The 27,713-nt window shown below is 39.6% G+C and overlaps 1 protein-coding gene across 4 annotated transcripts in view; it reads left to right on the forward strand.

Moving 5' to 3' along the window:
- LOC113419295 (vascular endothelial growth factor receptor kdr-like) overlaps positions 1–27,713 on the forward strand; it is a 188,611-nt gene that overhangs the window by 86,713 nt on the left and 74,185 nt on the right. For all 4 annotated transcript variants that reach the window (XM_087971965.1, XM_087971967.1, XM_087971964.1 and 1 more), the window contains exons 8-10: positions 1,059–1,179; positions 4,633–4,805; positions 23,342–23,492. In XM_087971965.1, the coding sequence (XP_087828091.1) occupies positions 1,059–1,179; positions 4,633–4,805; positions 23,342–23,492 (445 nt within the window). The remainder of the gene's footprint in view (positions 1–1,058; positions 1,180–4,632; positions 4,806–23,341; positions 23,493–27,713) is intronic.

Below are 27,713 nucleotides of genomic sequence, written 5' to 3' on the forward strand. Positions count from 1 at the left end.
CTTTCTCTGTGGTTTAGCGTCGCCATTCATCATGGTATCGTCAGTTTTAGACCCTAATCTAGTCAGGGGGTCCATCCAGGGAAAATATCACACAATATTCCAAAGTTACACCTATGTATGACTTGAAAGTACAGGTGGTCCTTGACTTACGACCGCAATTGAGTACAAAATTTCTGTTGCTAATTGAGACATTTGTTAAGTGAGTTTTGCCTCCTTTTATGACCTTTCTTACTACAGTTGTTAAATGAAGCATTGCAGTTGTTAAGTTAGCAACATGGTTGTTAATATGAATCAGTGGCCAAGGGTCTGAATTTTGATCTCATGACCATGGCATTGCTGCAGCGGTCATAAATATGAACAATGATCATTAGTCCCTTTTTTCAGGGCTGTTGTAACTTTGAACAGTCTCCAAATGAACTGTCGTAAGTTGAGGACTACGAGTACCAGATCACCCAAGGAATGATAGACCTTTTCATTCTTGTAATATCTTCAAGAAATTCCAGAAATGTTTCATAATGTCTTGTCATTTTGAAAAATATCATGTTCACAGCTGAAGTCAAACAGAAATCACACTTCCTGGTCATGGACCATCTGCTGCTGTGTGTTGCTGATATATTTTAATAATTACCCAATTGTGGGTCAGGAAAAAATGGATTGTGTGCTATGAAAAAACCCATTAATTCAAGGGTTAAAAGAAATACTGTCCAGAAAAGATAGTGCCTGTATATTATTATTGCCTTCACTTTAGAATGGATGTTTCCAAAATGTCCCTGTTGCTTTCATACATTGGATCTTCTTCACAATTGTCTTCAGATCAAACCATACCTCAGACTCAAATTAATAAAATTTCACTGCACATATGCAAAATAAATACCACATGCTTTAAATCTGTAACCATGGCCAGTCAGTTTCTTGTTTTTCCCATTTCACATCTGCCTGGTTGTCTTCTTTTCTGATTTGTTCTTTTACATGTGTTATTTTGATGTCCAGCAAAAAAAAAAAAAAATCTGATGGTTTTGAAAAGGAATTAACTCTATTCTTTTTCTCATTTATTGAAGAACAAGCTTTCATTAATTTTGTCAAAAAGAGGCAACAACTGTATTATGAGGCCCATGCAGGACAAAAAGTACAGAAGCTGGCTTGGAAGGTTGATGCTTTCCCTCCTCCAGATGTGGCTTGGTAAGGACTCCTCCTCCTCCTCCTCCTCCTCCTCCTCCTCCTCCTCCTCCTCCTCCTCCTTGTTTTATTGTTGTTGTTGTTGTTGTTGTTGTTGTTGTTGTTGTTGTTCTTCTTCTTCTTCTTCTTCTTCTTCTTCTTCTTCTTCTTCTTCTTCTTCTTCTTCTTCTTCTTCTTCTTCTTCTTCTTCACCTCCTCTTCTTCCTTCCCCTCCCCCTCCTCCTTCCTCTTCTTCTTCTCCTCCTCTTCTCCTCCTCCTCCTTCTTTCCCTTTCCCTCCTCCTCCTCCTCCTCTTCTTCTTCTCCTTTTCCTTCTCTCTCTTCCTTCCTTCCTTCCTTCCTTCCTTTCTTTCTTTATTTCCTTCTTTCTTTCTTTTTTCATCATTTGTACATAATTTCCTCTAATTAGTGCTAGAGCCTATTGTAACTACATAGCCAAAAAAGCATTAAGAGATGTTAACCTAATCCTATGTAGCTTTTTCTCTGGTAATATCACACTACTAACTAGAGCATACAAAACATTTGCTAGACCAATACTTGAATACAGCTCATCAGTCTGGAACCCGTATTACGTATCTGATATTAACACAGCTGAGAAAGTCCAGAAATATTTCACAAGAAGAGTTCTCCACTCCTCTACTCATTGCAGAATACCTTATGCCACCAGACTTGAAATTCTAGACCTAGAAAACCAAGAACTACGCCGCCTTCAGTCCGATCTAAGTATAGTATATAAAATCATACATTGCAATGTCCTACCTGCAAATGAATACTTCAGCTTCGATCATAACAATACAAGAGCAAACAATAGATACAAACTCAAGGTTAACCACACCAAACTTGATTGCAGGAAATACAACTTCAGCAGCAGAGTGGTCAATGTCTGGAATATTCTACCTGACTCTGTGGTTTCTTCCCCAAACCCCAAAAACTTTAACCTTAGACTGTCTACTATTGACCTCACCCCTTTCCTAAGAGGTCTGTAGGGGGCGTGCATAAGCGCACCAACGTGCCTACCGTCCCTGTCCTATTGTTTCTTTTATTTTTCTTATATGTATCTATTTCATGTATTCATAACTATGTTTATACATATACCTGTTGTCTTATAATCACTTGACAAAATAAATAAATTAAAATAAAATAAATAAATAATTTGATCTATGAGGAGAGTTGCCCTGGGAGGGCTAATAATTGAATAAAGGTTTCAATCTGGATTTTCTTGGTCCAAGCCCAACACTTAACAATAACCCATGGCATTCAATAAGGCCTCTCCTTGTGTATCTTCATATCGAAATCTATCTATTTGCCAAGACAAGACAAGCTTTTCTTTCTCTTAACTCATTTGGGATGCCAGAGGATTTGTTTGTTCTTGAGTTTACTTTGTTGTTTCATGAGGATCAAGTTCATGAGGTTATTTGTTGCTTTCCTTCTGTTTCCGTGCTATTCTTTTACAGTCCTTTCTCTCTGGCTGTATTTGCTTCCTGACTTAAGATGGTTCTTCTGGAGGATTTTCCTTGGAATGGAACAGGGAAAGGTGGGATACAAATAAATCAATAAACCTGCAGGTTATAAATCAGTACAAGACAGGATATGCATGCAACCTCTTTTGTCTTAGATCGCTTAGCACTATGTTCAGCGCAAGTAGCCAATGACTCATCTCAGCCATTTCACAAAATGTTCTTCTCCTTTGCAAAACATTTTAAAAGCAGTTTCTTTTCCATCACATGAAATGTGCAGGGCCACAGCCTGGAAGAAATCGGTTTGGCAGACTGAGCTATTTCTGCGCGAACTCTTCGCTACTTAGAAAACAGTTTCCAGGAACTCATCTTCTATAGTCACTTTTTACAACTGTAGCTTTTCATTCAATCTGTTAGCCATTTTATGTATAGGTTGTCCTCAACTTACAATTGTTCAATAATGATGGTTCAAAGTTACAATGGTAGTGAAGAAATTGGCTTATGGCGAATTCTCACACTTATGACCATCACAGCATCCCCACAGTCATGTGATCAAAATGTTGGCTTTTGTCAACTGGCATGTGTTTACAATGTTTGCAGCAATCCAGGGTCATTTGTCGACCTCCAGCAAAGTCAAGGAAAGTCATTGGGGGAAGCCAGATTTGCTTAATGACCGCGTGAGTCTCTTAAAAACCGCCTTGCTTAACAAAGAAAATCCTGTTTCCAATTGTGGTGATAAGCATAGACTGCAAAGACACCATTTGCAATGCCTTCACACTTGGAATATTGCATCCAGTTTCAGCCACCATATTATAAGAAAAACGTAGAGACTCTAGAAAGAGTGCAGAGAAGAGCAACAAAGATGATTAGGGGACTGGAGGCTAAAACATATGAAGAATGATTGCAGGAATTGGGTATGTCTAGTCTAGTGGAAAGGGGAGACATGATACCATCGCTGCCACAAAGAAGAGGGTTTTCTTCCAACGTACCAGAAGGCAAGACAAGAAATAATGAAAATAAACTAATCAAGGAGAGAAGCCACCTAGAACTAAGGAGGAATTTTTGACAGTGAGAACAATTAACCAGTGGAACAGCTTGTCTCCAAAAATCATGGGTGCCTCCATCACTGGAGGCTCTTAAGAAAAGACTGGATAGCCACTTGTCTAAAATGGTATAGGGTTTCCTACTTGAGCAGGGGATTGGACTAGAAGACCTCCAAGGTCCCTTCCAACTCTGCTTTTCTATATCCAAACTCCAGGCCTTATCTCCCTAAGAACAGAGTTCTGAATTTGATAGAACCAACAGAGAAAGTGACCGAGGAACCAGGCGTAGGATTTTCAGGAAGACATTCCGTGGCTCTCCCATGCCTGCGTCAGACCCACAAAATGGGAATGTCTTCCAAATCCTGCAACTGACACTAATCATTGCCTCCCCTCTCCAACTCTCTAACTCCAAGGATGGAAAAGCAGCTTTTAAAAACCTCCTTTCCCCTAAATGGCCAGCACAGTTTTCAATCCCTGCCAACAGGAGCAGAAAGAAAAATGGCTTAAGCTGTAACGTTGATCGGTTTCTCTTCCCTATCCATCCCTGCATTGCAAATAACACGGTAGTTTAACTCTTAATTCATTGCAACTGTCATAAATGTGAATCAGTTGCCAAGCATCCAAATTTTGATCATGTGACCACGAGGAAGTGGCAAAGGTCATAAATGTGAAAAATGGTCATAAGTCACTTTTTCAATGCTGTTGTAACTTTGTACCGTCACTAAACAAATCATTGTACGTCAAGGACTACCTGTACTGAAAATTATACTGTGGAGCCAATCCAATTGATGGATGAGTGGGGAACATTCCACTTGGGCAGAGAGGCCTGAACTGGCCTGAACATCCAGAATATCTAACTCTAAATTAAAATTTAAAAATTAAATTTGCTCTGAAATGTGATGCCCTCTATCCCTTTGTCTCAGCTGTTTTTCATTCCCATTTTTTCTGGACCAAAAGGTACAAAGATGGCCAACTGATCAAAGGCAATGACTGCTATGACTTAGATTCGGAGAGGTACAGGATAATCATCAGGGATGTGAGACCGAAGCATGCTGGGAACTTTACACTGCATTTGAGGAGCCCGAAGCATGGCCTCTATAAAAATCTCACCATCCAATTTGTTGTCCTCGGTAAGTCTCTAGCTTCTTCCATTTCTTCTTGGGTGCAAGGACAGACAAAGTGTGAAGCAGAAGGGCCGCATATTGAGTTGGCCTATGGACTGAGAACTAATATTCAAGGTTGATGCTCTTATGGTTGGTACTATAAGAACATAACTTCTATCACTGTTTCTACCACAATTGCCACTCCTACCATTACTATTCTAGCGCCAGGCTGGATCATCAACAAAATTGAGAACTGTCAGATCACTGCAAAAATAGCATCCTGTTGATAGCCTATGATGCTATCACAGGAAAAAGGGGCATTTGAAGGACCATCTGTGATGGGAATAGCAGAAATAGTGTGAGTTGGAAGCAGAAAGTTCCTCACATCAGCAAGTCCATTCTGGACCTTTCAGAATTTTCCACCAAATGTGCATATAGACAGATTGTATGGACGGTTTCTGCAAAAGGAAATCTCCAACTACTCCTCAAAGGCAGAATTCCTTTCAGTAGAGACAGTAGAACCACTTCTGGAAAGATCTTAGAAAGGATTAAGGGGGAACGTGATAACTGTCTTCCAATACTGGAAGGGGTATTACAGAGAAAAGGGACTTACTCTCCAAAGAACTAAAGGGCAGGAGAAGATGTAATGGGTGGAAGATCATTAAAGAGAGATCCAACCTAGAAGTAAGGAGAAATTTTCTGATAGTGAAAACAATTAATCAATGGAATAGCTTGCCTCCTGGAGTTGTGAGTGCTCCATCGCTGGAAAATTTCAAAAATAGACTGGACAACCATTGACCGAGATGGTATAAGGTCTTCTGCTTTGAGCAGGGGGCTGGACTAGAAGCTCTCGGAGGTTCTTTCCAGCCCCATGAGTCTATGCTTTATGAGTTCCCGCCTGAGGCTTTCCTTATGTTTTCATGGAAGCACCAGGAGCTGTGAGGGCTTCAGAGTGCTGGTGAGAGGATTGTGCAGTGAGATTGAAGTCAGTCACTTCCACTCTGCCTTGACCGTGGCATCCCTTCCAAGGGCTGGAACAGCAGGATCCTGTGCTGAGGATGCCACCAACTTTCTCTTCTTATTCAAGGGCTATTTAAAGAGATATTCTTTTTTTACCAAGAGATGAGATGATGAATCAGTCTGGTTTCTCTGTTTCGGTTTTGTACCAGGCATCTGTGTGAGTAGAACCAGGGCATCTGCTTGGGGTGTTAATAAACATCAAAATGGAACTCACATATAGTGATTGAAGCCCTCCAAACGCAGTTAAAAAGAGCCCTAGGTTTCAATTCTAAGGGTCCGGGGGCCACTTTAACTTCTTTTGCAGACACCTCAGGTGCCAATAAAGCAAGCAAAAAGAAGCGGTTAACCACCGACAAAGAAATCAAGAAATGCAAAAAAATATGTCAGTTTGTGTGCTTGCACTTACATGTGGGAAAAGAGACACAGAGAGAAAGAGAGATGGTTGTGTAAAGCAACTCATCAATTGCTACATTGATGAAATTGGCAGTTGCAGTACACTGCTGGCACTTAAATATGAGCCAGCAGTGTGCTGCAGCAGCCAAAAAAGCCAACACAATCATAGGCTGCATTAACAGAGGGATAGAATCCAGATCATGTGAAGTGTTAATACAGAAATATTACATCCAGATTTGGTTGCCACAACAGAAAAATATATGCTGAAACTCTAGAAAGAGTGCAAAGAAGACCAACAAAGATGATTAGGGGGCTGGAGGCTGAAACATATGAAAAATGGTTGCAGGAATTGAGTATGTCTTGTCTAGTGGAAAGAAGGACTAGGGGAGACATGAGAGCAGTGTTCCAGTATTTGGAGGGCTGTCACAAAGAAGAGAGAGTCAGGCTATTCTCCAAAGTACCTGAAGGCAAGACAAGAAGCAATGGATGCAAACTAAATCAAGGAGAGAAGCAACCTGGAACAAAGGAGAAATTTTCTGACAGTTAGAACTATCAGTCGAATGACTTTGTGGGTGCTCCAACAATGATTGTTTTTAAGATGAGATTGGACAACCATTTGTCTGGTATGGTATAGGGTTTTCTGCCTGAGCAGGGGATTGGACTAGAAGACCTCAAAGGTCCCTTCCAACTCTGTTATTCTGTTAGTCTGTTAAATGAATATATTTAGTGCCCAACAACAGCAGCCTTTTGTACAGTGTTCTTACATGTAAGCATAGGTGTGTGTTTTGAAATGTAATCATCAAATGTGACCAGCTAGTAGGCAAGTAAACCCATTTGACTAGCTACAGGACTAATTTAGGCAATATAACAGTTGCTTGGATCAGTCAGTGGCATATAAAATATGGTTAATGTAACTTCTCCAATGCAAATATCACAATCATTGCTTGTTTGCTTTAGCATAAGAATAAGACCGTTCCTAAATAACAGGACCAACAAAACACCCTTGGCATGGAACTCCAGCAGCCAACACAAACATTGGTTGTGTGTTGTCTCAGGTCCAGCCAGCCCAGGGGCCTTAATGATTTTGTCAGCTTGCTGCTTCCAAATTTGTGTGAAATTTCACACACAAGTACTCCCTATTGTTCTTCTGTCATGCATCAGTCTGGCAGGGTGAATTAATTAGGGAACCATTATTGCAATTATTGTAAAGATGTCACTTATCGAAAACATGACTGGCTCAAGAAATGCTGATAATGTGCACTGTGGAGAAATATTACTTTGTAAAGAGGACAAGTGAGAGATAATAAAGAACAGATGTTTCATTTTTGGTAGCAGATTATTCTAAAAAAAAAACCTTTCTGCCAAAGATTTGACTGGCTTTAATATAAATGAATATGGGGGTAGTGAGTTCTATGTCAGAATGATAGAACATCAGTTTTATTAGGTGATTATTTATTAGGATTGTTATTATTAATGGTTAGCACATGGCTGAACTTCAACAATTGCTATATATTTAACTTTCCCTCCTTGTCAGCACACTCTCAGTTTTCTAAACACCAGTGTGTGTTAATTTTGTAAAACAAGTCAATTCTATGATAGGAATAATTAGGAAGGGACTGAAAATCAAACTGTCAATTTATTAATACCCTGATATAAACCTATGGCTTCCTGGAGTCAACCAATCAAACCAAGGCCACCATCTTGTTGTTGTTATTGTTCTTTCTATTATTATTATACACAAAAAACAACAGTGTACACAGCAAACGAGATAACTATGCTGGGTTTCATATCACAAATCACTAGTCGAACACTTCCCAAGCATTTAAAACTGTGTGATGTATCGGCGGTGGCCTTCTGCAGCTGACCAAGGGTGATTTTGTCAGCACCAATTGTTTTCAAGTGCTTGCCTAGGTCTTTAGGCACAGCACCCAGTGTGCCGAGTACCAATGGAACCACCTGTACGGGTTTATGCCAGAGTCTCTGCAGATCAATTCTCAAGTCCTGATATCTGGTGATTTTTTTCAAGTTGTTTCTCGTCGATTCTGCTGTCACCAGGTATGGCAATGTCGACGATCCACACTTTTCTCTTCTCCACAATTGTGATATCTGGGGTGTTGTGTTCCAAAACTTTATCAGTCTGTATTCGGAAGTCCCACAGTAGTTTTGCATGCTCATTTTTGACCACTTTTTCAGGCTTATGATCCTACCAGTTCTTTGCTACAGGTAGATGGTAGTTGTGACACAGGTTCCAGTGGACCATCTGAGCTACTGTGTTGTGATGTTGTTTGTAGTCAGTCTGAGCGATTATATTATTATATATTTTATATATTTTATACATTTTATATATTTTATATTATTATTATTATTATTATTATTATTATTATTATTATTATTATTATTATTATTATTATTATTATTATTTGCATAGTCAGCCAGGTGTTCAGACTGGGTTTGGCATTTTTGTCTACTAACTGAATCCTTATCAAGGATCTGGGATAGACAAATCTGGATGTTTGATGGTGTTACAGATATCGCCACAGGATGGAAGCTGTTCCAAGTAAAACTGCCGTCTGCAATTGACTGATGGCAAATTTGTCAGTGCCTGTGGTGTTCAAGTGATGCTCCAGTTATCTTGCACCCAAGGCGCCTATGACTATTGGTACTACCTTTGCTTGTCTTTGGCATAGTTGTTCTATTTCTATTTGTAGGTCTTTTTTTGTTTTCTTCTTCTTCTTCTTCTTCTTCTTCTTCTTCTTCTTCTTCTTCTTCTTCTTCTTCTTCTTCTTCTTCTTCTTCTTCTTCTTCTTCTTCTTCTTCTTCTTCTATTATTATTATTATTTCTCTTTTATTCATTAAACATGAAATTCAGTCAACTGAACATTTAAAAATTATCACAAATACCAGTGACTGGTGCTAATGGTTGATACGGGTTGCTGCCAGCATCCTAAGTGATTTTATCCAGTTCTTTTTGTTTGAGTCTGGTATCTCCTGGTACAGCAATATCAATAAAATGATGATGATGATGATTCATGGCCCACCTAGATACTGGCAATGCCTCCTTCTTAGGGCTGAGAGAAAATAACTGGACCAGGATCACCCAGTCAGCTTCATGGGTGGATCTAGAATTCAGTTTCCTGGTTTCTAGCCTGATGCCTTAACCACTACATCAAAGGGGCTCCCTTGGTAGATCCATCCTCTTTTTAAAAAAATCCACTCCCCTTTAAAGTCATGAAAAGTAAGTAGCCAATATAGCAACTTGTGACAACAAACCCCACAGGTCGATTCTGTAATTTAGAAAGAATTTTTGTTCTACAGCTCCTTCCAGTCAGCTTCATTGGATGAGCCTTTTTATTATAATGATGATAATTTGATCCTTGTCCAAAGCCTCCTTATCTTATATAGCAAAAGCTGACATATACTGATTGCAGTTGCATATAATAAACTAGAAACTAATTGTTTCTGTATGCTAACTGCCAGAAACAATTTCATTCATACTTCACCATGGCTAAGGGCCATCAATTTGAAATGTCATGCAAATATCATGCAAATAATATTTACAGCTATTGTGCAAATATCATGTTAAATATCCAGACTATAAACCATGCGTAAGATGAGATAAGATGAGCAATACTTAATCAGGGTGTTCAAGAAAGTTTGCCAATAGGTCCAAACAAATTTACCGCCAGTTTAGTGCTGTGGTGAAAGGCACCAGACTAGAAAGCAGGAGAGTTTGAGTTTTGTTCTCCCCTTAGGCATGAAGTCACCCACAGGTGGCCTTGAGCCGTTCTCCTTTCTCAGCCCTGGGAAGGGGGCAGTTCTGAAAACCTTCTGAAAACTTGCAAAGAAAATTGCCAAGATGTGTCTGGGCGGTTGTCAGGAGTCAACACTAACTCAGAAACATCTAATAATAATAAGGTCAGAAACAAGCTTTGTCAACTAATTCATAATTAACAAGAGTAAAATGTCACTTTTGTAGTGAAAAAGATGAAACAATTGACCATTTGGTCAATGGCTGCAGCAAAATCTCCCAAACTGACTATAATAATCAAATTGAGAAAGTTTTGGAAAATGTTGCAACAGCAACAGCAACAGCAATATAGCAACAGCAATAACACTTACTTACATATTGCTTCATAGTGCTTTATAGCCCTCTCTAAGCAGTTTACAGAGTTGGCATCTTGTCCCCAACAATCCGCATCCTCATTTTATTGAACTCAGAAGGATGGAAGGCTATGCCTTGAGTCCATCAGGATCAAACGCCTGGCTGTGGGCAGAGTTTGCCTACCATACTGCATTCTAATTAAAACCGATAACAGTAATATTGTTATTATTGATGAACAATTTTTCATCACAATATTATTACAATATTATTAATATTGATGAATAATTGAGGGACCTAGGTATATCTAGTCTAAGATCATTCAAGAGATATCCAACCTAGAAGTAAGGAGAAATTTCCTGACAGAACAATGAACCAGTGGAAGAACTTCCCTCCAGAAGTTGTAGGCGCTCCCTCACTGGAGACTCTTAAGAAGAGACTGGACAACCATTTGTCTGGAATAATATAGGGCAGAGGTCTCCAAACTTGGCCACTTTAAGACTTGTGGACTTCAACTCCCAGAATTCTCCAGCCAGAATTCTGGGAGTTGAAGTCCACAAGACTTAAAGTGGCCAAGTTTGGATTCCCCTGGTATAGGGTCTCCTGTTCAAGCAGAGCATTGGACCTCTAAGGTCCTTTCCAAGCCTATTATTCTATGTTCTGTGGATGTGGATGAAAATTCAGTCTAAACATGTAGCTGGTTGAGCGACTAACCATAAAAATAGCAGAATAACAGGAGAGACCCCACCATTTTGACCTGATCCTGATCCACAAGAGCAAGGATTAAGGTTACAGATAGATTAGCATTAGGGTTAGGGTTAGGAGTTGGTAGAGACATGGTAACTTGTGAAAGAAAAGAAGGACATTTTAAAAAGGACATGTAGGGCTGAAATGTACTGCCCTGTTCATACTTGATCAGACTTAGGATGTGTGAGCAGATCCAGGTGAACCTTTTACCATCAGAAGAGTCCAGCGATGCCTTTCCCACCTAACCTCTGGACCTTTCAGGAATTAAACTGCAAGAATTATTCCTCACTCATAGAAAGAAGCTTTCTGTCTAGGCCACCCATACTCCCAGCCTGCTCTGGAGACTGGTGGTAATGAATCTGGCAAGAGCAGCTTCTCCTGTTGGTTTTCTGTAGAGACCTCGTGAAGCTCCAAGCAGTCATCCACTGGTTAGAATATATACATTCTTCCTTTACATATTTGCACATCAGGAGCCTCCAAGAAGTTGGTGGTTTGCACTGTTTGTGTTTTCTTGGAGGAGATTTCTGAGGAGAGCCAGAGCTTCATGGAGCAAATGTCTTGAAGTATTTGAGATGGGTGGAGAAAGAGAGAGTGAGAGAGAGACAGAGAGCAAAGGGTGATCTTAACAAACAGCTGGCGACTACATAGCCTGGGGAGTCAAGAATGAGAAACGTGGGAGAACATCGTTATTCCGGCCAGAGTACAAAGCAAGTACAGGGGACTTTAAAGCTACTTACAGTGAAGCAAGGAAAATTTTCTTCTCACCCTAAAACAAATAAACTGAAATTTTATAAAGATCTTTCCAGGGACTTTTTATGCTGCAACAGCATTTCCAACAAAGCTGTCTGGAAAATTTATTAGGCCATTTTATGAAATGATACAAACTGGTTTTAGCTATTCAGTGGCCTTTTCCTGCTCTTAGGATCGGCTCTAACAAAGCACAGGGTTTGGCCCTAAACATGGCAAATTTTGTTGGACTGGACTGGAAGGGAAGGGAACTGAATACTTTATTTGTCCAAGTGTGATTAGACACCCAAGGAATTTGTCTCCGGTGTAGAAGCTGATAAATCATGATCATAATCATAAAATACAATCATCGTAAATCATAATACAACACGGTGATTAGTTATTAGATACTAAATAAGGAATCAGCATAAATAATAAGAAACAAACAACAATGTGATAGTCATAAGACTCATAGGAGGCACTTCACAGCTTTCGGCAGTTAATGTAATAAAATCTGGTAATTTTAGGGACAAACTAATTTCTCAGCCCAGAAACCTCCCTTTGGAGAGATATAGAAGCTAGCTTTATTTTTGTTTGTTTTTTAAATGATCTTAGATTTTCTAAGGTTTAGATATTTGACTACGTGAGGAGACATCCAAAGCATGAGAGATGAATGGTCAAATGAGTTTTAATTTTTTTTCTTAGCTCCAATTCACTCCTTGTCCAGGTTTAGCATGATTTTTAAATTTCTCTTTTCATTGAGCAATTCTTTTCCCTGTTGAAATTTCTCCAATGTGCTGTGATTCACCAGCAGCCTGTGCAGACGGCAGTGGAATCGGACAGTGAGAAAGAAAGGGGATGAGTCCAGGAGTCTGGAGAGGACTCAGATGAGGGTCCTGTGTCCGATGCAGAAATGGGGCCAGTACCATCTGGGAGTGGGGTGCTGCCTCCGGAGCCTTTGGAGTCCAGCAGCAGCAAGGCAGAGGACCCAGGGGAGCCTGTTCCCAGTGCGCGTGTGCGCAGAGCTACTAGAAGGCAAGAGCAGCTGAGACAAAAGGGGTGACTCAGGAGTAAGGCTGGGAGGTGATTGCCCCTCCCATAAGGTATAAAGGACAGGCAAAGATGATGAAACCTTTGCAGGAAGCAAAGTCATTTGTACAATTCAGATTCATTCTTGAAGCTCTTTATACTTTGGTTGGGTTTTTTTCTTGTTCATTTGATACTTCTGTTATTGGCAGCACTTCACAGGAAAGAAGGGTGGGTGCTTATCTCGAGGAACTGTGAGATTCATTACTGGCTGGGAATGAAAATAATTCCCAGCGTTGCAATAAAACAAGACTTGTATTTAAAATAAGTGTGTGCGTAATTATGGTCTAGGAAGCCTCGGTCAGAACACAATGGTCATTTAAGATTATTAACTTCTGCAATGGCCAATAAAGATTATTAGTTAAATTTAATGAATTCAGCCAACTGAATTGACTGAATTTCAATTTATATCAAATATGCTAAGAGAGCAAATGAAAAAAATATGTCTGGGTGAACAGAAGGAACTTTTCCTAGTACAAGTAGTTGAGGCCAGAATTTCTGTGGCAAAGTGTTAGGTGAATTTGGCCCCATTTTACAACCTGCCACAGTCGTTAAGTAAATCACTGCACTTGTTAAGCTAATAATACTGTTGTAAACTGGCTGAATCTGGCTTTTCCATTGACTTTGCTTGTCAGAAGGTTGCAAAAGGGGATCATGTGACCCCAGACCACTGTGACCGTCATAAACATGAGTCATTTGCCTTTAAATTTTAATCATGTGACCATGTGGGGATGCTACAGTGGTCATAGGTCACTTTTTTCAGTGCCGTTGTAACTTTGAAGGGTCACTAAATGAACTGCTGTAAGTCGAGGACTACCTGTACTTACGTCCCCCTGAAAGTAAAAGAAGGAGGAAAAAGGTAAGATTTGCCCATATTTACAGTCCCAACAGAAAAAAAGTATAACACAGTGGTATCCTGGTACTCATCATTCATTGGTTGTGGGAGGTGCAATGAGCACCAAAAACAATGAGCACCAAACAGATTTTTTCCATAAGGCAGCTGATACCAGCAAGTTCTGGCTTGTGTGTTAAGTACCAAACAAGTGATGAGAACCAGGACAGAATTTTCACATCAAAATGCAGTGAATACCAAATTTGATGAGTTTCAAAGCAGTTGAGTAGTGAAAGACTGCTGCATTTATCCAAGCTTAACAAATTATTTCTTCACGTGGGTACATATAAAATGCTATAAAACCACCGGGATGCAGTCTTAGGGTTCCATGGAAGAGTTTTCAGATACTGAAGCATATGTAGTTATGCTAGGTGAAATTGTTGTTTGTTTTATAATTTTTACAGGATTCTGCACTTGGAGTTATTATTACTTTAATCATCAGAGTTACTGCTATACAGATAAAGTCCTTGACGTACAAAAGAGTGACTGTTTCAAGTTAATAATGGCACTGAAAAAAGTTACTTAGAACTGGTCATCCCACTTACAGCTGTCACAGCATCTCCATGATCACATGGTTAAAATTCTGGGGCTTGGCAACTGACTTGCACTTATGACAGTTGCAGGGTTGTGTGATCACTCTTTGCAATTTTGCCAGCTGACTTCTGACAAGCAAAGTCCAGTGGGGAAAGCTGGATGCACTTAATGATGAGATTCAACTGTAGTGCTTTGCTTAATAACCATGGCAAAAAGGTAGTAAAATTGGACACGACTCACTTAAGAACAAGCTTGCTTGGCAATGGAAATTCAGAATAACAGAGTTGGAAGGGACCTAGGAGGTCTTCTAGTCCAACCCCCTGCTTAGGCAGGAAATCCTATACCATTTCAGACAAATGGTTGTCCATTCTCTTCTTAAAAACTTCTAGTGTTGGAGCACACCCACAACTTCTGGAGGCAAGCTGTTCCACTGGTTAATTGTTTTCACTGTTAGGAAATTTCTCCTTAGTTCTATGTTGCTTCTCTCCTTGATTAGTTTCCGTCCATTGCTTCTTATCCTGCCTTTAGGTGCTTTGGAAAATAGGTTGACTCTTTAGATTAGGGGTCCCCAAACTTGGCAACTTTAAAACTTAAGCTGGCAACTTTAAGACTAGCATAGCTGGCTGGAGAATTCTAGGAGTTGAAGTCTACAAGTCTTTAAGTTGCCAAGTTTGGGGTCCTCTGCTTTAGAGAATAGGTGGACCTCCTCCCTTTATGTTGGTACCTGAAAGTGAACTTCCCAGCTAAACCAGCAAAAGCTAATGTCTCCTGATTTAAGGAACTCACGCACCAGTCTTGAGTACTGTTTTCAGTTCTACTTGCATGCTTTACAATCAATACACCACACCTAGGAGCATGTAAACGATGCATTTCATAATTTTGGGTTGGAAAATGAGCATGGATCCCATGCCAAGTGCATCACAACAGTTGTGCATTCTGTTTCCAATTGGGGTCATAAGTTGAGGACTACTTATATTGTTTAAGATAGATGTTGAAGTGGTCATTATAAACCACAGACCTTCTAATGATTTATCTCTTCACTGATTTGATCAACAGAGTGCCAAAATTCTGTTCCCCTCCAAACTCGCCAGCTGTTTGGGGGAATTGCCAATTTCTGGTCCCAAACTATGTTTCTCTTGAATCTCCACTTTCCTGGCCTGTCATGATTAAATTTAATCAAACTCTGATGAAATTAAATTTAGTTTGCATTGGGAAGGAATTACAAACCAGAAGAGTAGTGAACAGCATTCTTCCTTACTTCCACCCTGCATTTGGAATCCAGCATCTCTATTTCAGAGCCGTCTCTTTCCTTTTATTAGTTTTCCCCTTCTTTTTAATCACTTCAGTTGTAAAAGGTTCTTATCTATGTTAATCGTGAGGATCTGTAGTGCTGTGAAGCTTCAGACAATATTAATTGTTGTTATGGTTAGGATTTCTTTGACTTAACAGAATTGCCTGAGAGAGCAGAGTATCAAGGCAGAAAAAATATAGGTTCTAGTAGTCATTTTAGGATTAAACTAAAAAAGAAATTCCCAATACAGGGGTGTATATTTTTGCAAATAATGCTCTGCTTAACTAGAGTTAGGAAATGCCACTCAAGTTTGCTTTAACCATGCAAATTATCCACATAGTGAAATTTGTCCATTCTCCAAGCTTTAAATATAGCAACAGCATTTAGTCTTATATATTTCTTCACAGTGCTTTCCATCCCTGGTCTCTAAGCGGTGTACAGAGTCAGCCTCTGGCCCCCAACAATCTGGGCCCTCATTTTACCCACCTCAGAAGGATGGAAGGCTGAGTCAACCTTTTAGTAAACATTCTTCTTTTACCATAAGGCAAAAAATTTTATCTGGGGAATTCTGGGAGTTGAATTTCATAGAACTAGAATGACATGGCTGGAAGTGACCTTCAAGATCTTCTAGTCCAACCCCCTGCTCAAGCAGGAGACCCTAAGAGGAGTGGTTAGAATGCAGCATCGCAGGCTAATTCAGTTCAATCCTGACCAGCTCAAAGTTGACTCCGCCTTCCATCCTTCCAAACTTGGCAATTGTTGGGAGCAACATGTTTAAACTGCTTAGACAGGGCTGCAAAGCACTAAATCTAAGTGCTATTGCTATACCATTCCATACACAACCAAACAAGTGGGTGTCCACGAAGTCAGCTCATTAGACCATGAGACAATTTGCACCCAAGCTTTTAACTAAATGAAATGGATTGTGAAGTTTGCAATGCAGGTGGACTATCATTGTCTTAACAATCAGAATTGAGCCTTTTTATTAAACCATCATATACTTTGTAAAAAAACTGATTTAGAGTTATTGTTACATATGAACATGGGCTGCACATATTTCTTGTATGTATTTAATAAAAGATTTGCATGGGTGGATCAAGAAATAGGAACTGAGTCACACAGACTTGCAATGCTGGACAGGAAAGTTTTCCATTGTGCCTCTGTCATGGAAGTAGCTGTAATTCTACTCTATTTCACTCCAAATTGCAATGTATCCGGTAGCTGTTCTTTTCTATGTGCGAATCCACCCATATTGCAGTTATCAGATGACCTACATCTAAAAGAACAAGCTGTGCATCATTATGACACCAGAGGTCAATTTGATATTCGAACTGGTTCAAGCTTCTAAAGTGATTTAATCAGATCAGATCATCTTTCTGAATTGGAACGATGTTTCAGATCAATTACTGAATTGGATGCTTCAAATTAATGGTGCAGTTTGGAAGGCAAAAAGATCATTTTGTCAAGTCAATTCAGGGCTGAACTAACATACATAATCAACTTGACTTTTTGAATCAATTGGAAACATTGCATTGGAACAAGTCAACCATTTGAGCCTGTCAACAGAATTTCATCAAGTGGCTCTGAAATTTGTTTTGCTAAGCTTGAAATTCAGAGATTGGGCTTGAACTAAATGGCTGGGTGAGACTTCAGAGCAATTAAAGTGGTGTATATAAAAACAAAGCAGGTTATTTGTAGCAATGTGTAACTCTGGTGTCAACAGAAGCTTCCCTGCCAATTCACCTCTCATTAGTGTTTTTTTTTCCAAGAGTGTCATTTTAGTAAGTTCCAGATCCTTCCAATTAGGTAGGAATGTTTGTCTAGGCGAGACAGAAGCTTTTATTTTAAAAAAAACAACAACTTTGTTTTGAAGTCCTTGTCTCATTAAATTCATCAAGAGATGCTTAATTTCAAGTCTGACTCAAGTTATATAGAAATTTTGGCATGGATTGTGGCCACATGTGCAATTGTGCATACTGAAAAGGAGCTGCTTAAAAACCCACTTTCTTTTGTTCTTTATACAAAGGCAATGAGCTGGAAAGAAGAGAGAAAAATTGTACGTTTCAGTGTGGGTCACCTGCAGATCTGACACAATGCAGGACAGAAACAGTTTTTCAACCTTTTGCATGAATTTGTGATGAGAAGAAAAATTCTCTCCTCCTTTGAAAGGCATTTTAGAAGAATCTTCAAAATTCTCTTTCATTGAGTAGAATGAGAAACAGTTAGAAATAGGGAAGAATTTCTCTACCTGGAAAAGCCAGGAGAACATGCAGACTACTAGAGAAAAGGATATTTTCATCATCATCAACATCATGAGTTGGAAGACTCCTTAGGGGTCTTTAAGCCTAGACCATTCCAGACCAATGGCTGTCCAGTCTCTTCTTAAAAGCCTCCAGTGATGGAGCTCCCACAACTTCTGAAGTTCCACTGGTTGAATTCCACCTCTTTTTTCAAGCAAGCCATTCTACTGGTTTTATTCACTTGTTATAACAAAGATGTGTTTAACAAAAGTCTCCAGTTCAAACTTCCATGGATTGGAAGATGCTTTTTAGATGCTTTAAGTGTGTTGAAATGGTTAAGTGATTAGGTCAGGAGCAAAGAGATCCATGATCCAGGCCTCTCTTAGACCCAGAAAGGACCTGGGTGACTTTGGACCAGGCTTTCCCAAATTTTAGCCTAGATCAGCATCCAGCTGAAGAACAAAACTCCTTGTCACATCATCTGCTAGTGAGTTTGGCTGAAAGAACAGGGTACAGTGCAAAACAAGTGGATGCTGCAACAATGGGGACAAACGCTAAGAAAAACAACATGAAAGGTTGCTTCTGCGAATTCTTACGGAAATCCAAGTGGATCAAAATAGCAAAAGCTCCCTCCCCAACTCTTTGCATTCTGACTCCTGTGAGAAGCATCGATCCAGCTCACATTTGAAAGCCACCCCAGGACAACTGTTCCTCATCTGCTTTTTTCTAATAATTCATAGCTGATTCTGAAAGAAGTTTGAAATTAATCAGTGGGACAGCTTGCCTCCAGGGGTTGTGGGATCTCTAGCGCTGGAGATTTTCGAGAAAAGATCGGACAACCATTTGATCAGGATGATGTAAGGTCTCCTGCCTTGGACGGGGTTGGACTAGAAGATCTCCAAGGTCCCTTTCAGCCCTTGTAGTCTGTGATTCTGTGAAATGGGGCCTTAGGAAGAGGGCTTCCAAAACGTTCAGGGCTTTGATTTAGATAGAAGAAGCTGTCTCGTGAGGTGTGTCAGGCTTAAAAGCAAGAATGACATGTGGTGAAGTGTTAATACCATTTTATAATGCTTCGGTAAAACCAAGAATACTGCATCCAAGTGGTCATCACGATGTAAAAAAGATGTTGAGACTCTGGAAAGAGCGCAGAGAAGAGCACCAAAGATAATTAGGAGGTTGGAAGCTAAAACATACAAAGAACAATTGGAGGAATTGGGTATGTCTAGTTTAATTTTAAAAAGGACTAGGACTGACATGATAGCAATGTACCAATATTTAAGGTGTTGCCACAAAAAAGCTATTCTCCAAAGCACCTGAAAGCAGGACAAGAAGCAATGAATGGAAACTAATCAAGGAGAGAACCTTGAGGGAATCTAGGAGAAATTTCTTTACATTTAGAACAATTAATCAGTGGAACGACTGGCCTCCAGAAGTTGTTGTTGTTCCAACACTGGAATTGTTAAAGAAGAGACAGCTATTTGTCTGAAATGATATAGGGTTTCCTGCCTGAGTAGGGGGTTGGACTAGAAGACCTCCAAGGTCCTTCCAATTCTGTTCTTCTGTTCTGTTAATTCTTTCAAGCTGAGCCCTTTCTTGTTTCACACCTATAGACAAAATTTGCATCAACAATATACCCTGGGAACCATTAGGAAGGAGCTGTCTTCATCCTCTTTCTCTCACATGATCTCTGGGCTGAGTTGCCTCTTACTGCTCTGGTTTTCGCCTCTTCACTCGATTCCATCACAAGATGTGATTTAATCAAACAACTCAGTCTTTACTCCTCATCCTGGTAAACATCTAAGCCAACTTCTTCAAATGGGTGTCCCTCAGATATGTTGGGGCAGCAAAATCATCATGCTTAGAAGTATGTTGACTTGGAATGTATACAAAGGGTCTTCAGCTGAATTAAGAACTGAAAGATTGCATTCCTCTCTTCACTTGAGGTTTTCCATCATGCTATACCTTTATGGGCTGTACCGGGCAAAAAGGAATGATGATAATTTGTTTCACTCAGGGTCATCAAACAGAAGAAAGCCAGAACTTTCGGGTGATGGGTCTAAAAGGGCAGTTAATTGTCTTTTTTTAACTTTTCTTGCAAAATAGTTGCTTCATGGTGCTTAAGGCTGCTGGAACACCCTCACTGGAATGAAATGTAAGAAATTATGCCATAGATAGCCAGTTGACAAGTTGGCTAGTGAGTGGCAATGATGAACAACTATGTTTGAAGGAGTGCTTAGGAAAGAACAGAAGAATTCAGTCTTAAACATGGTTAAGCTATGCCAGATAATGTCACTTCATATTTTTTGCAGTAATCTATGCAGAGGGTGGACAACTTTGAAAATGTTCCTTTTTGTGGCAGCTACTATTTAATTGCACATTAGACCTAAGTAGCTAGAAAACTTGGTTGCCATAGTAACCTTTTTATTGCAGATTTATTGCAGACAATCTGTTCTGAATAACAATCAACCAAAGAGAACTTTCTTTTCTTGACCCAAAGACCTGCCTTTCATCGCTTGTTCCTAGACTGTCTTTATAACTTCCTCCATCATCATGTAGTCATGCAACTATGTGTGCAAATGTGTGTGTATGTTTAAAGAAAACAGTGTATTTGATAGCTTTATCTTTCCAGGTTAAAGTAAATAATTGCTCTTTTGTTTCTCCAGCAGTGATTACTTTATTCCCTAATTCATTAGGTCTGATTTCAGGTTTCACATAATATTTAATAATGCAATCTACATTTAAAAAATTAATTGGGTAATGAAAAGCACATCTGCAATTCATATAAGCCATTGTTTTAATTGAGTGCTAAGTGAAAAAATCCATTATTACAATCAAAGAATTCAAAAATCCATTATTACAATCAGAGAATTTAACTGTTCACTCCTACCACCAAATAAAAAAAGATATTTTCTCTTTGCTAGATATGTTTAATCTCTCCTTCTAAGCTTGTAGTGCTAAGCAGTTGGAATGAGATTATCTTGACAAAACCTTCACGTCCCTCCAGACTGGCTAAGGGAGTTGAGATGCAAGAGCAGAGAAACTGCCTCTCCGTATCAAACTCTTTTCTTTGTGACCTTTTAAGCAAGGTTGCTCCAAGTTGCACTTTTGGTGTGCAAAGTATAGGTAGTCCTTGACTTACGACCACAATTGAGCCCAGAATTTATGTTGCAAAGTAAGACATTTGTTAAGTGAGTTTTGCCCCATTTTACAACATCTTTAAAGTGAATCACTGCAGTAGTTAAATTGGTAACAGTTGTTAAATGAATCTGACTTCCCCATTGACTTTAGTAGTCAGAAGATCGCAAAATATGAACACGTGACACTGCAACCGTCATAAATATGAACCAATTGCCAAGCATCTGGATTTTGATCATATGTCTACAGGAATGCTGCAACGGCCATAAGTGTAAAGAATGGTCATAAGTCACTTTTTTCAGTACTGTTGAAACTTCAAACAATCCCTAAGTGAACTGTTATAAGTTGAGGACTACTTGTATGTGTTTCTTTACTGAGCAGTGGACATTTTTGATCATCGCCTGAAACACTCTCAAAAATGTTCAGCATTTTACTCATTCACTCACCAAAATTCATCTTTTTCTTTATTATCAAACTTGCAAAAGAGCTGCTGACAAAGAATACAGGGACTTCTTGACTTATGTCCATTCCGTGTTCAATTATGGTGGCACTGAAAATGTAACCTCTTATTGGTCCTCTCACTTACAACAGTTGCAACATCCCTTAAAATCTGGGCCCTTGGTAAGGGGATTGTGTTTATGTTGGTTGCAGCATCCCAGGGTCCTGTGGTCGCCATTTTCAAATTTTCCATCTGGCTTCCGGCAAGCAAAGTTAATGGGGGGAGCTGGATTCGCTTATCTACTCTGTGATTCATTTAATGACCATGGCTAAAAGGGTTATCAAATTAGAAGCAGTTCAATTAATGATGGCATTGCTTAGTGACAGAAGTTTGAGTTTTAAGTTTACATTTTTTAAAAATGACCCTGTTGATCCATTACAAAAAGGATTTTGAGTCACTTGTTTTAATACAGCCCAGATTTGGGGAAAGAGTATGCAAATCACACACAAAAAAGGAAAGAATGCAGATTATTTTTTCCAACTCTCTGTAGAACAGAATCTGTAACACACACAAAAGACATACTGAGCAAATTTTAGTGCAGACCAGGTCTGTTCAGATGTGTGCATCTATGTTTATAATTCAACTCATCTGGAGGGCCAACATGTTTTGCATTTGTGTTGTTTAAGGGTGTGTGTGTATCCTGCTTTATTTTAATTATTGTTTAGTCTGAGCTGTCTGCCTTCTGTCTTGTTTATGTTTTTAATTGCTTTAATTTAGTATTGATATCATTAGTATGACCATAATAATATCATTAGGATTAGTTTATATTTTGTTCTTTATTTAGTGTATGGCATGTCATACAAGGACTAGCAATATATATTCACATTTCAACTAGATGTTTGTGGAAATTCTCAGTCATTCAGGACATGATTGTCTCAAAGGTGCTTTTTTCTTCAAAAGGCAACTGGGCTGGGTTTTTTTTCCTTTTTTTTCCTTGAGGAAGAAAGAGAAAAACTTCCTCAAGGAAAATACAGTCCAGTTGCCTTTTAGAGAAAAAAACACCTTTGAGATTTCACCTAGATTAATAACATACAGTAGAATATAAATGTTACAAAGATCTATGTTCAAATACCAATATTCTAGGCCATCTAACCACTTAACAAAATTATGTTTTGTAAACTGGCCAGAGTCCACTAAGATGGGTGGCTATATTGAATCTAGAGGTTGAGGATAGTTTTTATTCCAAATCAGTAGCAGATGAAAAGAGGGCAGGAATCAGTCCTTAAATTTGGGGAAGGGGAGATGCAGATTGTGCCCACACAGAGGAAAAATATTGAAGATCTCACATGAAAAAGACCATCTTATAATCTAGACCAAGGGTACCCAACCTTGGCATCTCTAAGACTCATGGACCAACTCACAGAATTGGCTGGGGAGTTGAAGTTCACAGGTCTTAAAGAATAGATTTTTAAGAAGATCCTTGTTGTCAGCTGCCACCTTATGCTTCCTTGTGTTTTGCTACCATGCATTGACAATCTGCCATGAACACTGGGGAGGGTGGATGAGAGAAAGCGAAAGTAACCACTGAATTTCCCCAAGATGCTGCCTCAAGGTCACCCAGCTGGGAGAAGAAGCCGGCTGCATACCAGCCTACACTTGTACTGACTGTTCTGAAAATGTCTTGCTTGAACCTGATTGATCAGCGATGGGAGAAAGTTAAGGGAGCGAAATGTTGAACTTGGGGATTTTGGCACGTGATTCTCAGTTCTGGCTATGCATTATTGCAACACACTTGACTTCTAATAAAACTATATCTTTCTCAACAAATGGAACCAAGGATAGTTTCTAATTAGGAGTTTAAGTTGTAGCAGGTGTGACATTTGTCTTTTATTGCTTCACATATAGTTATGACTTCTTTCTCAAGAAAGCTGATCTAGCTGTATTGATTTCTTCCTCTTCAGAGAAACCTCACATTTATGAAAAGGAGATTGATTTTTCCAATACTGAGCTGGTCACTAAAGGAAGAGAACACAGCCTTCAATGCACAGCAAGTGGATGGCCTCTTCCCTCCATACACTGGGAATGGGAGCCCTGCAACCATGCAGACAACCAGTAAGTAGTCAGATATATATTGTATGTTTATCTTCCCTATGGTGGAATATCCAGCAAAAGTCACAATAGTGTCATATGCATCATGGCATGATTGCACAAATAGAGTGAATTGCATGGATTGAATCAATGTGGGATGATGTTACTTGCTCTTTAGAGTTGCTTATATCCTCTCTTATTCCAAAATAGTGTTTATGGGCTTCTCAAGGTTTAGAAAACCATATAAGAAATGCTACTTACTATGTAATGGAGAGAATCTTGAGATTTTACAGAAGTGGGTCAGGCATTCTTGACAATCAAAGACTTTAGGCTTTGGAATATGAAGCACATTATAATCCTTCCTCCCCAAGAAAAAAGACCAAAATCCACCAGCAATCAACACCCATATGAGCAGAAATTAACACCAAGATCAGCACTAGAGCAACAGTCAAGAAGTAAATAATACCCCAATCAAGGAACTACCAGACAAGCAAGCTAACAGTAAATAACAGCCTAATCAAGGAACACTTCCACCAACACTGACAGAGCAAGCCATTAGTATATCAAAATAAGAGCAAACCCTACTCCCTTCAAGCATTTTTAATGTTGCCTAGTTTGGTAAGGAAATGACTCCAAAAAACTCCCCACCAAGCTCATAAAGCACCAGGAACCCTGCAATTCTCCTCCTCCTCCTCCAATTCCAACTCCAACTCCAATTCCTCCTCCATTCTTCCTCCTCCATTCTCATCTACTACTGATGATGCTACTTAGTTAGGTCATGAAATGTCTGCAAGAAAACGACCAAGCTCAGAGAACAACAAGAGTCCCACAGTTCAGTCCTGAGCTACAAATTTTCTCTTCTATCAGCTTTAGGCTTTCAGATAGAATAGTATTCCTTCAGCTCTTAAGCTATGGAAGAAGTTATAAAAGACAAAGTGTGAGTCAAAATAATAAGAACAATCCTTCATTACACCAGAGAGCCATCTAGGCTGACATTTGTCTTCTGTTGCAGAAATTTATCCATCAGCACAACATAAAAAAACATTCCATAACTATGGGTTGTTCCCAGAATTTGATCAAACATGAAGGTTTCATTTAGTTATGAAAATAATGAAGCATGTTTCCTGTATGGATTTGACTTCATTTTTTCAAACTTCTGGAACTGATGAATATTGTAAGCAAATTCTTCACTGGCCATGTTGAAAATGTCCATAAAGACAGGATAGGTTGCATTTACTGAATTGAGGGGAAGTAATTCAGCAACAAAAGGACATTATCAGGTGACTGCAAAGCCCCACCCCCTCAACAGAACCTGCCCTTGAACTTTTGGGCTTTACCCATTAAATGACAGAAGTTCACAATGCCCTAGTCTCACATCAGCTGGCCAAAATCCGAGAACTACAGCCAGATTTGAATGAGGCATTACCCCAGCTAATCTGCCTGCAAGGAGTTAAACTTCTTCCACATAAACAACTACCAAAAAACATTGACAGCTCAGTCGGAAGTCTGGAGGTTCTTTAAAGATTCCAATTGAAACAGCTGCTTCAAAGGAAATAAACAGGCCCCGGCTGGAAGTATCTCATGGAGTCCTCAGCTGGTTCAGAGACCAAGTTGGCTTTGTCCACTCTGAGTTGAGAAGCAAAGAACAAGGTCCAAACAGCAAACAGCGAGTGGTGTTTTGAGAACAGATATGGTCTCTGAGTTGTTAAATCCTGCTTGATGGAGCTGAAATGAGAATTTTAGTGCAGCAAGTTCGTGTGTTGGACTTGGATTAGGGGGACCAAAGTATGAACTCCTCATTCAGACAGGAAGGAGGCAACTAGGAAGCTTTAGTGACAGTTACTTTCTCTTTTGGCCAGTGGAATCCAGCGTGATCAGCATAAAGCCAAAATGGTGGTTGCAATCACATGATTGGAACCCCATCACTTTTTATTATGCATCTTGACTTTTTTTGATCTTGTCCACTCTTAGACATCTATGACCCAGAGGATTATGGGCAAAAAATTAGAGAGGAGCCTAATATGACCTTAATATGTCCTTTCTTCTCCCTCAATCCAATGACAGTGCATTTCTGTTCTCTCCAAACATGCTAAAAAAGATATAGGGATCTAGTTTGTTAATTGTAGTGCCATGAATAACATGTATAAATCTCTTTAATCAGCTCCTATAATGAGCTGTCTTTTGAAATGACTCCTCCGCCCACATCTGTGAGCCCAGGATAATATCCACATTTCCCCCTCCACTCTAAAAAGATATACTCCATCTATTGTGAAGCTTATAATTCTGGGATTACAAAGATTAACAGCCTAGGCATTATTACACTATTACCCTTTGTGAGTGTGAACAAATGGATGCAGCCTGTGCTGTACGACGGGCAAGAGAAACAGATGAGAACTAGCAGAGTTTTCATGGTTTCCACTGGGGAAAGAGCAGATCACAGGATGTATTGTCTCAGAAAGGTGAATTTCGAGACTGGCAGTGGCACTATTAGTATGTAGCAATCCGCAGAGTCAAGAAACACGGAGAGAACAATTCCTCCAAGATGTAGCTTCTCCGGGACCTGCAAGAATTGGGCACCATGATAAAATATAGAAGTATCTAATATGGAGGCCAACAAAGGGCTACCAATATTGACTTGGACTTAAAGTGGACAACCTCATCTTCCCCACAACACACAATTGACACAAGGGATTGGGGAATACAGACAGGATGTAGTATGGTCCTCTTCTTTAGACAACTTCTGATGAGGCAAATTCATGAAGAAGACTATCAAAGATATTCGTCATGATGGTCCTGGAAGCCTCCAGAGACAGATATAGTTTTCACTGAATACCTTTTACTTCCAGTTAGAGCAAACTATTGGCTTCAGGCCCTACTTTGGCTTTCTCAGAGGCATCTACATAATTTCCACTGTGGGTATCATGATGCTGGATTAGAAGACATCTTAGCTATTTTCATCTTCCTATGGCTCAGGCAGGTATCTTGTCTGAGATTCTTGTAATTGAAGAAGCTGAAGCCTGACTTTCAGCATGTTCTTTCAGTGTATTCTTTGAAGAATACAGAACATACATAACTCAAGATGGAACTGTTAGGTTCTTGATGTTCTTTGGGCTTGCAAGAAATATCTGCTGGAAAATAACCAAGCTCAGAATCCAATAAGATATGTTTTCATTGCTTTTGAACATCACACTTCACAGATCTGCCCCAAAGACAATTTGGTCAAGATTCTTTATCTCTTCTGCTCTTTGTGGTGATGTTCAAAGCAGCTATCTGTCTTTAGTTTCATCCTACACTCAGCACACAAACATAAGTTGGTAGGTTCTAACAAGAGACAACCTTGTAGGAGCAGAGAAGGGGTGGCTGGTGAAGCTCAAATGTGCTAAACAGGAATTTTGTCGAGTTAAGCATGCAATCTTGCCTGTTGCTTGTAGACAAACAGGCAATTTCCTTTGTTCCTGCTGAAATATTAGCAGAGCAACCATAGGAGACCTTTGGCTCAGGCCTGAATGGAAAATACTTCTCTTGGTGAATGCCAGTTGGAGCCAAAGGTAACAATCGTCCTGCACTTTAACCCTTCTCTGCTGAAGGAAGAAATTTTGGAAGGAGTCTGGTTTTCCACACAAAACAATAAAGGACAGATGGAGGAACATTAGAGAACTAAACTATGTTCTTTAACAAGTTTTTCTTGGTGGTGGAGAGTTACTATCACAGAAATAACATCTGTAGAAAAACAACAGAATAACAACAGAGTTGGAGGTCTTCCAGGTCAACTCCCTTCTGAAACAGGAGACCCGGCCTATAGCATTCCGGACAAGACAGTGTCCACTCTCTTCTTAAAAACCTCCAGCCTTAGAGCACCCACAACTTCTGGAGGCAAGTTGTTCCACTGGTTAATTGTTCTGTCAGGAAATTTCTCCTTAGTTGCTTCCCTCCTTGGTTAGTTTCTATCCATTGCTTCTTGTCCTGCCTTTTGGTACTTTGGAAAATAGGTTGATCCCTTCTTCGTTGTGGCAGCCCCTCAAATATTGAAACATTGCTATCATGTCACCCCTAGTGCCTCTTTTCACTGTCTAACATTGCAGCTGCAGCTTCTTCATTTAGTAGCGAAATAAGTTTCCCCAAAGTCCGAGAAGAGATGGGAACTCCTCTTTGAGATGATCATGTATCTCCTTCCCCTTCCTCTTTGATTTCAGTAATACAAAATATCTGATTCCCCAGAGCATTTTCACACAATGGGAAATCTCT

This window comes from Notechis scutatus, chromosome 10 (genome assembly GCF_049901735.1).
Source record: "Notechis scutatus isolate UNSWTSFEM ecotype Mainland chromosome 10, rNotScu1.2, whole genome shotgun sequence".
Classification (NCBI taxonomy): Eukaryota; Metazoa; Chordata; class Lepidosauria; order Squamata; family Elapidae; genus Notechis; species Notechis scutatus.